Raw genomic sequence first — 16,581 nt, 5'->3', positions numbered from 1 at the left:
AAATGCAGGATTATAATTATATAAGTAACAAAGTAAAGGCTCTAGAATATTATTAAATCAAGGTAATGTAAAATTTTCTTATATTAACACTAACCTATTCTGTTAGAATGGAAAAGCATCTAGAATTATGAAAAGCAGGATTCAATCTTAAAATAATCATTTTATGCTTTCCTGTATATATATTATCTTCATACAATGTACAAACATTTATTGATTTGTTTATGCATTTTTTTTTAATTTTTATTTTACAGAGACAGAGAGAAAGTTGGAGAGAGGGATAGACAGGGACAGACAGACAGGAACGGAGAGAGATGAGAAGCATCAATCATCAGTTTTTCGTTGTGCATTGCGACACCTTAGTAGTTCATTGATTGCTTTCTCATATGTGCCTTGACTGCGGGCCTTCAGCAGACCGAGTAACCCTTTGCTCGAGCCAGCGACCTTGGGTCCAAGCTGGTGAGCTTTTGCTCAAACCAGATGAGCCCGCGCTCAAGCTGATGACCTCGGGGTCTTGAACCTGGGTCCTCTGCATTCCAGTCCGACGCTCTATCCACTGGGCAACCAAGCCTCTTCTGACATGTTCTTTTTTAATAAGCTTTGTAAATGTTAGATAATAAAATCAGAGCACCTTTCTGAGAAATTAAACCTATAAAATTATAAAAATAATATAGCTATTTATATGATAAATATTAGTTCTTTGTTAAATTCCTTATCCTCATTTCCTTGAAAAAGTTGAACATAGTTTTCAATTAGTATGAGTTTTGAAAACTATAGAAGTAAGAAGTTTTAAGAAAACATCCATAAAATTTTGACTTATTGTTTAGAATATTTTTTAATTTTTATTTTTTTGATGCTTTTCTCATTTCAACCTTTCTGCATAACTTACATCCTCTTCTACCAAAAGAAAAAAGTTGAATCTTATGACTTTAGAATCTGCTTTGGTAGGTTATCATACAAATAAGTTAGAAGTAGTAGAATAATTCAGCCATGATCAAGTCAGTTTCTTAAAGTTAGAGGCATTTTATTGCTAATTTGAGAAAAAACCCAAAACACTTCTTTTTTTTAACTAAGTTTTTGCTCATCCTTTTAGGTGTAAAGGTAACTTGTTATCTGTGTTTTGACTATTGTGTTAACAGTTTAAGAAGGTGGTTCTATAGTGTTAGAAGTTGAAAAAGTGAATGGAAACAAGAAGTTGGAAACAGCCATGTACTGTATCCTTGTTTGTTTGGTACCTACAAAATGAAAAATGTGCTATGTACATTTTAAAAGGTTTTGAAAACTAACAAATAATGGTTCTTGCAAATATTAAGTCCTGGATAAATAACAATAACAACATTCTGTGCAATTAAATTTTTTTTGTGGGTATAAACTTTCTCCTGTTTGCTTATTGTAGTGTTTGATGATGGTGATGAGAGAACATTGAGACGCACCTCACTTTGCTTAAAAGGAGAGAGACATTTTGCTGAGAGTGAGGTAGGGTAACATGGACTGTTTGGGTTGAACAAAGGCTACTCATGTACAGTGAAATGTGATTTAATTTGTTTGTTTCTTATCCAGACACTTGACCAGCTTCCATTAACAAATCCAGAGCATTTTGGAACTCCAGTAATTGCAAAGAAGACAAACAGAGGAAGGAGATCTTCTCTTCCTATGTGAGTGATATCATATACAGCAACATTACAGTAATTATTATAGTATTAAACAAATGGCTTTTCTAGGATGGCTAAATCTGTTTGGGTAACTTTTCCATAGTATCTGTATTTTTATGTTAGACATTTTACCCTGAACCAACCTGCTCTTAATTTTTCCCATTACTTAGTCTAGTAATTATCACAACTCCTTTTTCAGGGAGGTTATTTTTGTTTTGAGTTACTTTACCAAATTCCATAATTGATAGGATTTTTCTACTTTAAGTGAGTATATGTATTTTTTAACTGTTTTATTTAAAAAATATTTCAACTTAAGAATTTTAAGAATTATGTAATAGCCTGACCAGGTGGTGGTGCAGTGGATAGAGCGTCGGACTGGGATGCGGAAGGACCCAGGTTCGAGACCCCGAGGTCACCAGCTTGAGTGCGGGCTCATCTGGCTTGAGCAAAGAGCTCACCAGCTTAGACCCAAGGTCGCTGGCTCCAGCAGGGGGTTACTCGGTCTGCTGAAGGCCCACGGTCAAGGCACATGTGAGAAAGCAATCAATGAACAACTAAGAAGTCACAACGCGCAACGAGAAACTGATGATTGATGCTTCTCATCTCTTTCCGTTCCTGTCTGTCTGTCCCTGTCTATCTCTGCCTCTGTAAAAAAAAAAAAAAAAAAAAAAAAAAGAATTATGTAATAGGCCCTGGCCAGTTATTTCAGTGGTCAAGTGTCAGCCCAGCAAGGGATGTCCTGGGTTCAATTCCTGACCAGGGCATACAGGAGAAGTGACCATCTGCTTTTTATTGCCCTTCTTCCTTCTCTCGTTCTCTCTGTCTCTCCCTTTCGCTTCTCTCACAGCCATGGCTCGATTGGTTCGAGTGTATCAGCCCTGGTTGCTGAGAATGGCTCCGTGGAGCCTCCACCTCAGGTGCTATAAATAGCTCAGTTGTGAGCATGGTTCCTAGATGGGCAGAGCATCGGCCCCAGATGAGGGTCGCCTGGTGGATCCTGCTCAGGGCGCATGTTGGAGTCTGTCTCTCTATCATTTCTCCTCTCATTTGGAAAAGAAGAAAGAAAAAGAAAAGAATTATGTAATAAATTTTCATATACTCATCATCTGGATTCACTAATTGTTAACCTTATTGGTACATGTGTTATTCCCTTTCTTTATAGGTACATGTTATAATTTTTAAAATTTAATTTAAGAGGAAGTTGCAAGCATCATGACCTTTTATCCCTAAAGACTTTATCCTAGGACAGAACAAGGATGTTTTCTTGTTCTGTTTATCAGATTCAGAAAATTTAACAGTGATAAATGCTATTACCTAATAACACATACTCCATATTTCAAATTTTGCTTATTGCCCCAGTAATAACTTTTATAGTATCCCCTGATTCCAGAATGCAATCCAAGATGATGCATTCCATTTAGTTTACATGGTTCTTAAGTCTCCTTTAATCTGGAAAGCTTTGTTAGCCTTTTTTATTTGTCTTTTCATAACATTGACATGTATTTAAGACTTTATTGATTTGTGTGTGTGTGTGTGTGTGTGTGTGTGTGTGTGTGTGAAAGAGAGAGAGAAAGGCGGGGCGTGGAGGGGAGCGGGAAGCAAAACTCATAGTTGCTTCTCATATGTGCCTTGACCAGGGAAGACTGGGGTTTCAAACAAGCAAACTCAGCATTCCAGCTCAACATTCTAGCCACTGCACCACCACAGGCAAGGCAGACATTGACATTTTTGAAGATACAGGCCAGTTCTGTAGACTATTCCTTACTGTGGGTTTGTCTGACTGTTTAATTATCCAGATAGGTCATCTAAATAAACTTCAGATATGTTGTAATGAGATCTTTTCATTACCTGTTAGAAAATTAGAGTTATATTATCTGGCAGCTGGCATACATAAAAAGTAGAAAGGCAGTCTTTTAAAAAAATATATTTGGCACAGAAGGATTTAATGTTGACATAATTAGGCTTTTCTGTCTCAGTGGGTGGTTGGCAGGAGAGCCTAAGTCCATGTCCTCATTGCTCTGGTTCAGTGAACTCAGAGTGACCATGGACAGCTCAGGACTACTGTGGGGATAGGAAGTATCCAGCTCTTCAATTCCAGTAAGAATGAAAAGGTTACTATTCCGGGATAATCCAGAGAAGAAATTCAATTGAATATATTAAATTCATACCACTCTCTTTTCAAATATGGTTTAAGTTAAGATCATGACCATGTTATTCTAACTTTTAGTAATGAAGATGAAAAGGAAGAAGAAACTAGTGAAGAGGAAGATGAGGATAAGCGGCGTCTCAATGATAAATTATTAGGGAAAATTGTAACTGTGGTATCTACTTCTGAGAAGACTGAATGGTATCCTGCTTTGGTAAGTATGGTTTCTTTCCAGACTTAACCATTTAACATACTTGTTTCACAAAGATTTTTAAAAAGCATTTAAAATTTTTTGAAAGTATTATACAAATTTAATTTGCACTTTATTGCAAAATTGAACAATTGTGCTCAGGGCCCACATACTTCAATGTCTTCTTATTTCCTTTCTTTAATTCTCTGTAACTGATCGCTTAGGGAGATATTTCCGTTTTTCCTTTAAAACGTATTAGTGGTCTTTTTTTTTTTTACTGTTCCCATTACCACTTTAAATCTGATGTACAGTAACTACCTCCACTTAATTTAGTTATTGAATTCTTTCTTTACTAAATTTAGACTAATTTTTAGAAGGAACTATTCTTAGAGATTTAATCATGATAGTTTCATTCTTAAAAAAATCTTCACTGACTGCCTAATGGATCAGTTCCGCTCTCTTAAATCAGTATTTGAGGCCATCTCTAGCTCTTGGTGTGTTCCTGTTCCCAGTATAAGCTCTCTAAGAGACTTACTTGGTTCTTTCTTAACCGCTCCCTCCATAAGACACTAACCCTGCCTTATATCATTACTATTCCTGAGGGTCTGCAGTGAGTTCAGGTTTGTTCTCAGTTCCTTAGAAGAGAGAAAAAAATGAGACTTGTAAGACATTGCCCTCCAGAAGCTTACTGTACACATCTAAAAGGTTACGTAGTAATTAAAATGTATATAGTAATTTTAAAAACTTGGTAAGGACACTGAAATAAGACAGGAAGTACTCGGGAAAGGGAAGGGACACTTAGGCTTTGGAAATGCAAATCTTACATGGGTTGGTAGGGAAAACTAATCTTTGCTTAGGAAGGCGTGAGAAGAATGGATGAGCAAGAGATTGATTTCATGAGAGGAATCAATAATACTTGGTAATACCTGTCGACACGTTCTCCTCTTCTTATTTCTTTCTTCTTAAATATATCTTAAACTCTAGCTCAGAGTTCAAGTTCTACCTTTTCTGCAGTCTCCCCTAAGTACTCTTAACATAAATATGCCCTTTTTCTCTGAGTTTTGATATTACTTGTATGTCTAATAATAATTTGGGCACAAAAATATATCCCAAATTAGATTAAAATCCTTTAAAGAACTGAGGTAATATTTTAGGGTTCTTTGTGCATGTAAGTACCTTAATCAATTCCTCTAGAATAGATTTCCCTTTATTTTTTTATTTTTATTATTATTTTTAGCAAGGGAAAAAGAGAGAGACAGAGACAGAATCAGAGACATACAGGAAGGGAGGGAAATGAGAAGCATCAATTCGTAGTTGTGGGACATTAGTTGTTCACTGATTATTTTTTATGCATGTCCTGACCCAGGGGCTCCAGCCGAGCCAGTGACCCATAGCTCAAGCCAGAGACCTTGAGCTTCAAGCCAGTGACCTTTGGACTCAAGCCAGCGACCTCGGGGTTTTGAACCTGGGTCCTCAGTGCCCCAGGTTGTGCTCTATCCATTGTGCCACCACCTGGTCCAGCTATAATAGATTTTCTTTTCTTTTTCTTTTTTATTTTTTTAATTGATTTTAGAGGGAGAGAGAGGAAAGGAGAGAAAGAGATAGGAACATTGATCTGTTCCTGTATATGCCCTGACCAGGGATTGAATTGACAACCTCGGTACTTCAGAATGAAGCTCTTAACCAACAAAGCTATCTGGCCAAAGCTACATTTTCTTTACATAGGAAAGGCTGAAAATCCTTTGAATCATTCACTTATTCAGCCAGATAAGTAAATGAGTTTGGATGCAGAATATTCAAGTCATAATTTGCCAAGAGATTTTTAAAAACTAAATTTATTTATTCAACAGATTAATTATTTGTCAGGTGATGTAGAAAATAACAGATGATTAAGACACCAGTCTACATTTGATGATTTTACAGTCTAATACAGAGAATAGGTAACTATAATACAAAATAATATATGTTCAATATTCTGACTTCTTGCCCTGGGAGATGACATTTATTTAAAGGAAATCCAGGAAGCCTTCATGAAGCTGGTACTTCCAAGCTGAGCCTTGAAGGATTTAAAGTTAGTGAGTAGAGCTTCACTAGAAGACTTCTTAGAGAAAACAAGATAAGTAAAAGCAGAAAAGCAAGGGTTTGTTCGTAGAACTATTTGATCCAGGAACCCATTTTGGCTAAATAATAGATGTGAATAGGAGAATAATAAGGAAAAAGATTGGGAAGATACATTGGATATAGGGAACAAAAGCCTTTAGAAGTTCATATAAAGAATTGGGACATAATTCTGCATGGAATTTTTCAGAAGAATGACATTCTTTGAGCTCCATATTTAAAAATGTTAATGAGGCAGCAGTATGTTGGATGGATTGTTGGAAAGACTGGAGGTGAAAGCAATCAATTTGAAGGCCATTAGAGTGGTTCTCAGGTGAGGTAATTAAGCTTTGGGCAGTGCCTACTCATCCTTTAAGACTTACTTGAAGCCTTTGCTGCCACACCTTTCCTTCCAGGTTGGGTTGAATCTTCCTCCTACATGTTTTCATATTATCCTGAGCCTACTGGTATCACTGTAATTATCCTCCATTGTGTTCTTTTTGTGCATCGTTTTGTGTTTACCCTTTCATTACACTGTTAGCTCCTTGAGTGCAGACACAAATATATATTAATCTAATAATTACCAGCACCTGACAAACATTTACTATCATACTATCATCTGATATTAAGACAACTGATATGACTGCCAAAAATTTTTAATTATCTGAATATATGCTATTTAGTATGATAGCCACAAACCCTATATAACTGTTAAAGAAAGCTTAAATGTAACAATTAAAATTAAATAGAATTGCCTGACCTGTGGTGGCGCAGTGGATAAAGCATCGACCTGGAAATGCTGAGGTCGCCGGTTCGAAACCCTGGGCTTGCCTGGTCAAGTCACATATGGGAGTTGATGCTTCCAGCTCCTCCCCCTTCTCTCTCTCTGTCTCTCCTCTCTCTCTCTCTCTCTCTCTCTCTCCTCTCTAAAATGAATAAATAAAAATAAAAATTAAAAAAAAAATTAAATAGAATTAATAATTCAGTCTCTGAGTTGTACTAGCCATGGTTCAAATTCTCAGCCCCATGTGGTTGGTTCATTGTTACTGTATTGGTCAATACAGACATAGAAGATTTTCATCGTTGAACAAAGTTTAAGTAATTCATTAATAATGGAAGGTATTGATAATGAAGCTATTTCTTAAAAAATATAATCCAGTTGAGAATATAGTCTTTTTTTGAGCCAAGAAATAGGAATCAATGCATTCTTATTTTATATTTTAGGTAATATCTCCCAGCTGTAATGATGACATCACAGTGAAAAAAGACCAGTGTTTAGTTCGATCATTTATTGATTCTAAATTGTGAGTAATGAATCACTTCATAGTGTTATGTTGAGAAGAAAAACTGGAATCACAGTCATAGTATCTTCCCAGCTCTAAGACTTTATTTTTGAAAGTTTAAATCACTTCATAAACTGAGTTTTTATTTTATATATTTTACTTCTTCTAATATAGATTTTTTATTGAAAAACTATATAAACTGAACAATATGTGAGAATCGTAGTAAAATGAGTTTTTTAAAATAAAGCACAATAGTGATATTCTATTGAGTTGTAAAAATTCTATATATTTATGTGTACTATTACATATTATGAATTATGAAATTTTCTTTTAATAAAATTTATATTACCAGAATAATTGTTTTGATTTTTTTCTGATTAAAAGTCAGAATTTTAGAAACTTTTCTTAATCTCAACCTTGCTCTATTTCCAAAAAAAAGAGGTAAAATTAAAAAATACATATATATTTGAATTGTAATCTGAAAAATTTAGAGCCATAATATATCTTATAATCATAAACTTATTTTAGTACTATCATCTAGTATGTTTTTTTCTTTTACTAAAAAAAATAGTAAATTTAAGAAATATTGAAGATCAAAACAGACATTGTTGGGTTCTATAAGGAAAACATGATACTGGCATAAACTATCCCATACTGTGGGTAGGAAATTTGCATAGATTGAAATATTACAAATGTGAAGCTTTTGTTAATATACTTCAAGTATGTGAATCATCAGAATAAGAGACTAGCTTTGCCTATATGTATTACCTCTAGCTGTTTATTAAGGATTAGAATATACATGGTCTTTTAAAAACATTTTATAGGCAAAATAATTTTGAATTTGAGGTTTATATTTTTCTATGTGTTAATTTAGACTGATGATTTTTATTTAATGATTCCCTCCCTTTTATTCTTCTCTATAATTAGTTATTCTGTAGCAAGAAAGGATATCAAGGAAGTAGACATTCTCAATCTACCTGAATGTGAGCTCTCTGCTAAACCAGGTAAAATAAAGATGAATCAGTGCATTATTATTTCATGATGTGACTCTCAATGGCAAAGAATGACTAAAGAACATTAATATTATCTGGTGCCATTATAACTGTTTAGAGTTGATATCCACTCTTACTTGGTGGCTAAGTTTTTAATGTCTAGGAAAAAAGATTTGATTTCTAATTTGTAGTTAAGCATAACATTTCATGTTTTACCATTAAGATTTCTAATGTTATTCTTTAAAATAATAGCATTAGGCCCTGGTCAGTTGGCTCAGCAGTAGAGTGTCGGCCCGGCTTGTGGAAGTTCCAGGTTCATTTCTCAGCCAGGGCACACAGGAAAAGTGCCCATCTGCTTCTCCACCCTCTCCCTCTCCTTTCTATCTCTCTATCTCTCTCTTCCCTTCCCACAGCCAAGGCTCCATTGGAGCAGGTTGGCCCGGACGCTGAGGATGGCTCTGTGAAGCCTCTGCTTCAGGAGCTAAAAATAGCTCCATTGCGAGCATGGGCCCAAATTGGCAGAGCATCAGCCCCAGAAGGGGGTTGCTGAGTGGATCCCGGTCAGGAGCATTGGGGAGTCTGTCTCTCTGCCTCCCCACTTCTCACGTCAGAAAAATACAAAATAATAATAGCATTAATTTGACATAATTTATGAAAACGTTTGTTTACTGTATCATTTATAAGTGACAGCTGAATTTGAATCCAGATCTTCTAACTGAATGTTATATATTTATTTTATTCTGTGCTGCTGATTCCATAACAACTACTGAAATCCATTTTTAATCACAGGGCTGCAGAAAGCAAGCATATTCTTAAAAACTAGAGTTGTTCCTGATAATTGGAAAATGGATATAAGTGAAATCCTTGAGTCATCCAGCAGTGACGAGGAAGATGGCCCAGCTGAAGAAAATGAGGAAGAGAAGGAAAAGGAGGCCAGAAAAGAAGAAGAAGAGGTGGTAGGTGTTTTTAACATAAAAACACTTTAATACTCTAAACAGTGGTTTTTAACCTTTTTATACTTGAAGACTGGTGAAAACAGGAATTATGTTGGGGACCACTAAGGCAGAAATCACCGTGAGCTTAAGCAAATTCAAGTAAGATTATTGGGTCTATAATTTTCATACAACATCAGGGTGATTATGTCTTTCGTGTACCGACACAAAATTTCTGGTGGACTGGTCCACGGATAGGTGGTTCAGAAACGCTCCTCTAAACTAAAAATTATATCTCTGTATATGTTCCCTCTGTTTAGAGTCTCTGTATTATTCATTTCTGTCCTTTTCTAGCTCAACTTGATTTGGGGGAAGTGGGGTTTTTTATGTTTACAACTAAATTTTTGCTTTTAAGAGTTTACAAAGAGGAACCTTCAGGTTAATCAAGTGCAAACTTTTGTTTTGTTTTGTTTTGTGTGTTTGTTTGTTTGGTATCCTTCCCAAACAACCAGGAAGGAAAGGTAAATTTTAGATGTGTTACATGTGTTAACCACGTGAAGTAACTGGTATTATCCTACTTTAAAAGTGAGGAAAGTGAGGGTCATCAAGTGCAGTAACTTTCCCAAAGTGGCACAGCTTAAATATGGAGAGCAGAGATTTGAACCTAGGTCTATCTTAACTTCAAAAACCTCACCTCTTTCAGACACTTCACAGTATCCCAAGGATAATGGGGATAAAATAAATTTTATCCAAACTGAAAAAATTTCATTTGGCAGTTTGATAAATCATAGAAAAGATTTAGATTGTATTTTTTAAGTGCTGTTGGTTTTCTTTGTAATATTAATGTCATTTAGAGTATATTTATAATTGTAGGAAATCATTAATGGAGTATAACATGAATTGTCTATTTATTCAGTAGTTTTGTCAAATGGGATAAATTGCCTATATATCTTTGGTTGTTTAAAGGGGCTTAGGGGCAGACAAAGAGAATGAGTTTACTGAAAAAGAAGACCTATTTGAACATGAAAAATTGCTTGTGGAATGCTTGTTTCTGTTTTACATGTACAAATATGAACTTATGAAATAAAATTACTACACTTGTATTTGATAAAGGGCATGCAACATTTCTCTCCTTTTACTTCCCCTGCAGTATTTGGTTTTTTGCACTCTGAAATCAGAATGGCGGTTCATACTTAGAGGCTGCCTACAGAGTTGCCATAGTAACATGCTGTTGGTTTTAAGTGAGCATGCTCAGGAAGACAGGAAGGTTTAGCAGAGGCTTGGCAGGTTGCCAATGGAGGTTTGCCAGATGCTTTGAAATGGGCTGTCTTTCTTTTCCTTTCATGTAATGTCTGATTTTTATGTGGACGAGAATGTAAGTAGTGCTGTATAACCCTGCGGATGCTAGCCGTAAGAGGGAAAGCAAATATTTGCAAATCAGACTGAAAAATGTTCAGACACCACTGATTAAGTAGAAGGGGAATCTAACCATATTGCATTTGAAAGAAAATGCAGCATATAGGTAAGATTTTTTTTTTTAATATTTAGTTACCATTTTGATTGCCAAAAATGAGGTTAAATAGGAATTTTAGGTATTGGTGATGTGGCTGATATGGTAGGACTCGTAACCAAACGTAATTGTTTTTTGTAAAAGAGACAGTAGGAGTCTATTTTTAGACTACCAGAAGATGAAGGCTATTTTTCTGAAACAAAATAGATTTTGTAATGAAAATGATGAGACAGTTTGGCAGAATTCAGGATGTAAAGTCTAAATATTAAATGTGATTTTGGTATTTTATCTATTTATTTATAGATTATATGTTTTCAGGATAAATAGGCCACATTTTCAGGGTGTGAACTGTTGCAATCTGGTTTTAATTTTTATTTTTAATTAACAGTTTATGATCTTATATTACCAAATATTGAAAAATGATTAGTCTGTTTTTGCTAATACTTTTAATTGGTGTCCCTTTCAGAATGCATTTTCCCTACTCCCCACCCCCCAAAAACCTCAGAAATTTTAAAGAGGGTAAAAAGATCTTTGTAGTAAGATTGGAAAGGATATCTATAAGATAGTAAATAGTGCTCTTATTACAGCTATTAATTTTATAAATATAATGTTTTATTCGAGCTATGAGTAAACAGTAAAAAAAGATTGAAGAGCAGAGACAAGCTCTGTTACCTATTGTTTGCAGGTAATAAGTAAAGAAATTTAAAAAGATAAGGACTTTTTTAAGGCTAGTATCTTCTTACAATGTATTATTAAATTATGAACTGGTTAAAATTAAGTTAACCAGGATGCTTTTTGTGTACTGAGAAATAAAAGCAGAATTATAAAATGCAGGCACTGAGTCTTATGATTATTATTTTAAATTATTTTTCGAATGGTTAGTTTTATAACATAATTCTTAAATACCTTGAGAGAAACTAATTCCTGTTTCTCTGGCCATACAGGTAGATTTTTTTTGAGTGAGATTTTGGTTGCTTTAGAAAAATAATCAGCTACATTCTTTTGCTCTTGGTTTTAAGATTTAGTTGCTGAATCATTCTAACCTGTTCTGAACAGTAATTTTTTAAAAAGTTAATGTACTGATAAACTGAAAAGCAGGTGAATCTATATAGAGCAAAAGGGGGGAAATGGATATGTTATAATATGAATTAAATACCGATAAGCCATGGCCTACCTGGCTTAGTCATTATAGGCCTTTACTACATAAGTGAGGCTAAGCTGTTTGCTACATTACAGATCATAACCTTCCTGAAATGTAATTATCCTGTGTTTTTCATGAAGATTTAATGTTGCTTTACAAAGATCAAAAAGATATTTTATGATACTCTGTAAACCACTATAACGATACTTTAGTCTCTTATTTGGTGTTTGTAAATTTTATGCAGTAGAATCATACAAGTGTTAGATACTTCTGCAGTGTTAATGGGCAGTGGACATAGTTTTTATATTTATTTAATGCTTTGAGTATCCTAATAGAGCCTTGATAAGGAGATTTGCAATTCCATGGCTTTACCATGGAGAAGCATCTCTTTACTTAAAATTACTTGAATTCCGAAGGACTGGTAGTTCAGAATTCAAATATAAGAAATATGTTTTGTACTGTTAACTGAATGAGAAAAAGATTTGAGGGTCTGACAGGAAGTAGATTGTATCTATCTTGACAGCTTTAAAATTTAACTCATTGGTAAATAGAGAATATTTTTTGTGGGTATTACTTAAATGTATTTTGTTAAGAGTATTTCATATTAGAAAAGATATTACTGAATTTCCTTTTGAGCTTTGAAATTGGTTGAAAGTTCGTATAAACATAAGTAATGTTGTCAACTGTTCATTACTCCTGACTTATATTCACTTTTGATGAATGAGTATAGGAGAGTTTTCTAAGGATAAGATAAAAAAGGTAATTGTTTAGAAGACTAAATATCAGGGGGTAATTTGACTAGTATTCGCTTTCGCTTTTTTTTTTTTTTTTTGCTTTTGCATTCTTTTAGTCTGCTATAGGTAGGCTTATGTATTAGGCCATTTCATAAATCTCTTCTAATTTTGTATTTAGTAATGAAAATTAGAATTCAATTAATTTTTATAAGAGATGTCCATTTTTGTTTAGACAATGATACCCATTTCTCCAGTCTTTGAATTTTGTAGGGATCACTGTTACATTTAATGCCTAGAATTATATTCTGCTATTATAAAATTGTAAGTGCTTGAGTTTTTTTTATTTGTGGAAACTTCAGAGTACTCCAGTGTTCTCAGTTTATTCTTGGAGACTAAGTTATTTTTAAAGTGAGATTATTTATTTAATCCTCACAACAGAATGTTTTTATGACTGGGAAAACTGGAGGCATAGAGAGATTACAGAAAATTTCAGACTTTTAAGAAAATTTTTTCTCTTCCTCTAGATTTATGGCCTGTACAGCAGAGGTTGTCAGGTTTTATTTTTGTTTTTCCTCTTACCACCAATGTAAATAACCACCAGCCAGTAACACAGAGTTTGATTCAACTTAAACCTTCATTAAATTGTTTCTAAATGAATGAATGTGGGCTATGCAATTATCCTAACACATTTCTACTTGAAACAAAGTCTTGGAAGATTTGTTGTAAGGTTCCAGAAAGTTCACTTTGGAAGGAACCATGGAATTGGTATCTCATAATACATAGATTTCTTTTATCAAGCAATACATCTGTAGACAATCTCATTTCCTTATATCATGTTGTGAGTTCATAAATTAATTCCTTTTGGCTTAAGCTAGTTTGGGATAGTTTTCTATCACTTGCATTAAGAGTTCTTGACTAATAATACTCCCCCCTTATTTCGGGTGTCTTTTGGCTAGTTTTTCCTCTCCTATCTCTTTCTACCTCCAGTCCATTCATTATCCATAGACATCTTCCTAAGGCATAAATGGTTCCTGCTGGAAACCCTTCAATGGCTTTCTGCACCTACAGGATGAAGTTTAGGTCTGTTATCCTAACTTGTCAGGTCCCTTTATAAATCTGGCCATTCGTGATTTGATGCATGCTCACCTTTTTATTCTCTCTTCCGCTGTTCTCCAGCAATAGGGAACTTCTTATAGCTTAGATGTTGCGCAGAAGCTTCTTGTTATTAGGTAGATTACTTTGAGTATCACTTTCATGTTGCCCATTTCTGTTATTCATACTAAATATAATAGGGAAATAAAATGAAAATTTAAAGAACTCAGAAAAATAATAAGCAATAGAAATGATTTAAATAGTCCAGCACTTCATGTTAGAACAAAGAGAGCTCTGCCTGAATTACAGTGCATTAACCTTAGTAAGTTGTTTTGGTATATATTTATTTCACAGTTTTTTCAGCCAGGCTATTTAATATGTTTTAAATTTAAAATTATCTGCAAAAAAGCAGAACCAGCTACTGGTATTGCTTTTTTTATGTTAGTCTTCCAGCCCACAGGTGCCCTCAGAGCTGCTGATGTGCTCCTTGCAATGCTCACTCCCCAGAGTGATGGTGCTTTGAGGGTGCTGTCCTAACACCCTCACCTCCCCAACAGTGTGATCTGCCCAGTTCAGAGGACTCCAGGCCTACCTTCTTTTTTTTTAAAGTAGTGGGGGATGAGAGGTGAAGGTATTGTAAGAACTGAGGAGTTCAGAGAACGCATGATGAGTTTCAGGAATGGAATGAGAAAGGGAACCAGTAGAGAAGACTAGAGGAGGTGCTGTAGACAGCATCTTGATATTGAAAAATAAGCTTGTTGTTCTGGAATACCAAAAATAAAAATAAAAATAAATGGAAGGAAAGGAAAAGGAGGAGAGTGTTGTAGAATCATTAACAACTTATTAAGGGTACCTATAGGGGTTTGTGAGGACTGAGATACCCATCAACAAAAGATGTGTAACTTCACTCATAGATAATACACAGTACAGGGAAATCACAGAGGTCAAGTTTATTAATGCACTTCCCATATTCCAAATGTCAGTCTTTGTGGTTCTGATCTGTTATGTGCTAAGAAACTACCCTGACCCACTTTTAGAACTGTGCATAAGTTGTATGGGTCTGAGGGGCTTTGTGTAAAGTGCATCCTTTTATTGACATGTTTTGACAATTTGCACATTTTGTGTTTACCTTCCTAATTTGTGTCCTGATGAGCAGAGGTGCTAGCTAAGTAACTTAATAACTCAGCAAAAACAAGGTATTATCTTATTAAAAAATAAATAACAAAATGTATTCATCTCCCATCCCAATAAAATGCTCAAAGTCCATTCTTCAGTAGAATTTGTACCTTTTCTGAATGAACAGTCATTCATTTTTGTCAGTGTACTTGGGAAAGGAATGAGGTGAAAGTGATTATGCCACAACCATCTGTTGTTGACATCTTTAGTCATTTTATTTTTCCTCTATTTTCTGACCCCTACCTTTATATTCTCATTAATGTTAGCCCTGATACTCAATGAATGTGAAACAGTGGGAAAAAGTCTCAGTTCATTTTCACAGACGTCATTTTCATTCACATAAAAATAGAGTGGCTTGACCAGGTGGTAGCGCAGTGGATAGAGCATTGGACAGGGATGTGGAGGACCCAGGTTTGAAACCCCGAGGTTGCCGGGGTTTGCTTGAGCGTGGGATCATAAGCATGACTCCATGGTCGCTGGCTTGAAGTCCAAGGTCACTGGCTTGAACCTAAGGTCACTGGCTTGAGCAAGGGGTCACTTGCTCTGCTGTAGCCCCCCCCCCCAAGGCACTTAAGAGAAAGTAATCATCGAACAACTAAGGTGCCACAGGAAAAATTGTTGCTTCTCATCTCTCTCCTTTCCTGTCTCTCCCTCTCTCTGACTCTGTCTCTGTCCAAAAATAGAAAAAGAAAATAAAAGTGACTAACCTAAATGCTAATCATTGGTGATAAAATTGTGAGTAAAATAGGCTTATTTTTAGCATCATAGAACTTAAACATTTACAATGTTTTGGAACTTTGAAGACTACAAACAGGAGTAAGCTAACAGACTTAAACTAAAAAAAGCAGTTAGTATTAACTTCTCTCTTTCTCTCTCTATTTTTCTTTCAGGGGAGGAATTATCTTTCTATCATCAGATGGCAAAACTAATTCAGGCATTGATACTCCTCCCTGTGGACTGCTATAATAGCTTCCATTTCCTTCACAGTCCATCCAACTCCTTCTTTGCAGAGGATTTTTTTTTTTAATTCAGTTGAGAGAAAGGGAGGAAGAGAGAGACAAGACTCCCACATGCACCCCAGCCTCGGGCTTCTTGCTTCTAGCTTCTGGGATCCACAGGGCAAGCCCACTAGGGGGCAATGCCCTGCCCATATGGGGCATTGTTTCATTGCTCAGCAACTAAGCTCTTCTCAGCACCTGAGGCAGAGGCCATGGAGCCATCCTCAGCACCCAGGGCCAACTCGCTCCAATCGAGCCATGTCTGCAGGAGGAGAAGAGAAAGAGAAGTAAGAGGGGGAGGGGTAAAGAAGCAGGTGGGCACTTCTTCTGTGTGCCCTGACCAGAAATCAAATCCAGGACATCCACAAGTCAGGCTGATGCTCTACCACTGAGCCAACCAGCCAGGGCCTGCAGAGAACTTTGAAAAACACAGATCTGACCTAATTTTTCTTTAGCTCTGTCAAAACTCATAGCCAGAACCCAAAAGTATCCAGTTCTGATATTCCAGCATATTGTCACAAAGTCTTTTCCTAATCACAGTCTGCCTTTCCCAGCCTTGTGTGTATGCTGTTTGCTTCTAGCTCCTGGGCTGTCTGCTCTTCACATTTGCGTACTTTCCCTGATGTTACCACCATCAGTTC

At 35.5% G+C, this 16,581-nt stretch overlaps 1 protein-coding gene across 3 annotated transcripts in view; it reads left to right on the top strand.

Annotated features, from left to right (window-relative positions):
* Window positions 1–16,581, top strand: part of ARID4A (AT-rich interaction domain 4A) — a 66,573-nt gene that overhangs the window by 12,645 nt on the left and 37,347 nt on the right. For all 3 annotated transcript variants that reach the window (XM_066273698.1, XM_066273696.1, XM_066273697.1), the window contains exons 6-11: window positions 1,394–1,473; window positions 1,558–1,652; window positions 3,877–4,009; window positions 7,307–7,386; window positions 8,293–8,369; window positions 9,147–9,313. In XM_066273698.1, the coding sequence (XP_066129795.1) occupies window positions 1,394–1,473; window positions 1,558–1,652; window positions 3,877–4,009; window positions 7,307–7,386; window positions 8,293–8,369; window positions 9,147–9,313 (632 nt within the window). The remainder of the gene's footprint in view (window positions 1–1,393; window positions 1,474–1,557; window positions 1,653–3,876; window positions 4,010–7,306; window positions 7,387–8,292; window positions 8,370–9,146; window positions 9,314–16,581) is intronic.

This window comes from Saccopteryx bilineata, chromosome 4 (assembly GCF_036850765.1).
Source record: "Saccopteryx bilineata isolate mSacBil1 chromosome 4, mSacBil1_pri_phased_curated, whole genome shotgun sequence".
In the NCBI taxonomy this organism is placed as follows: Eukaryota; Metazoa; Chordata; class Mammalia; order Chiroptera; family Emballonuridae; genus Saccopteryx; species Saccopteryx bilineata.
Note: the sequence above shows the minus strand (reverse complement) of the source record. Positions and strands in the feature narration are given on the sequence as shown.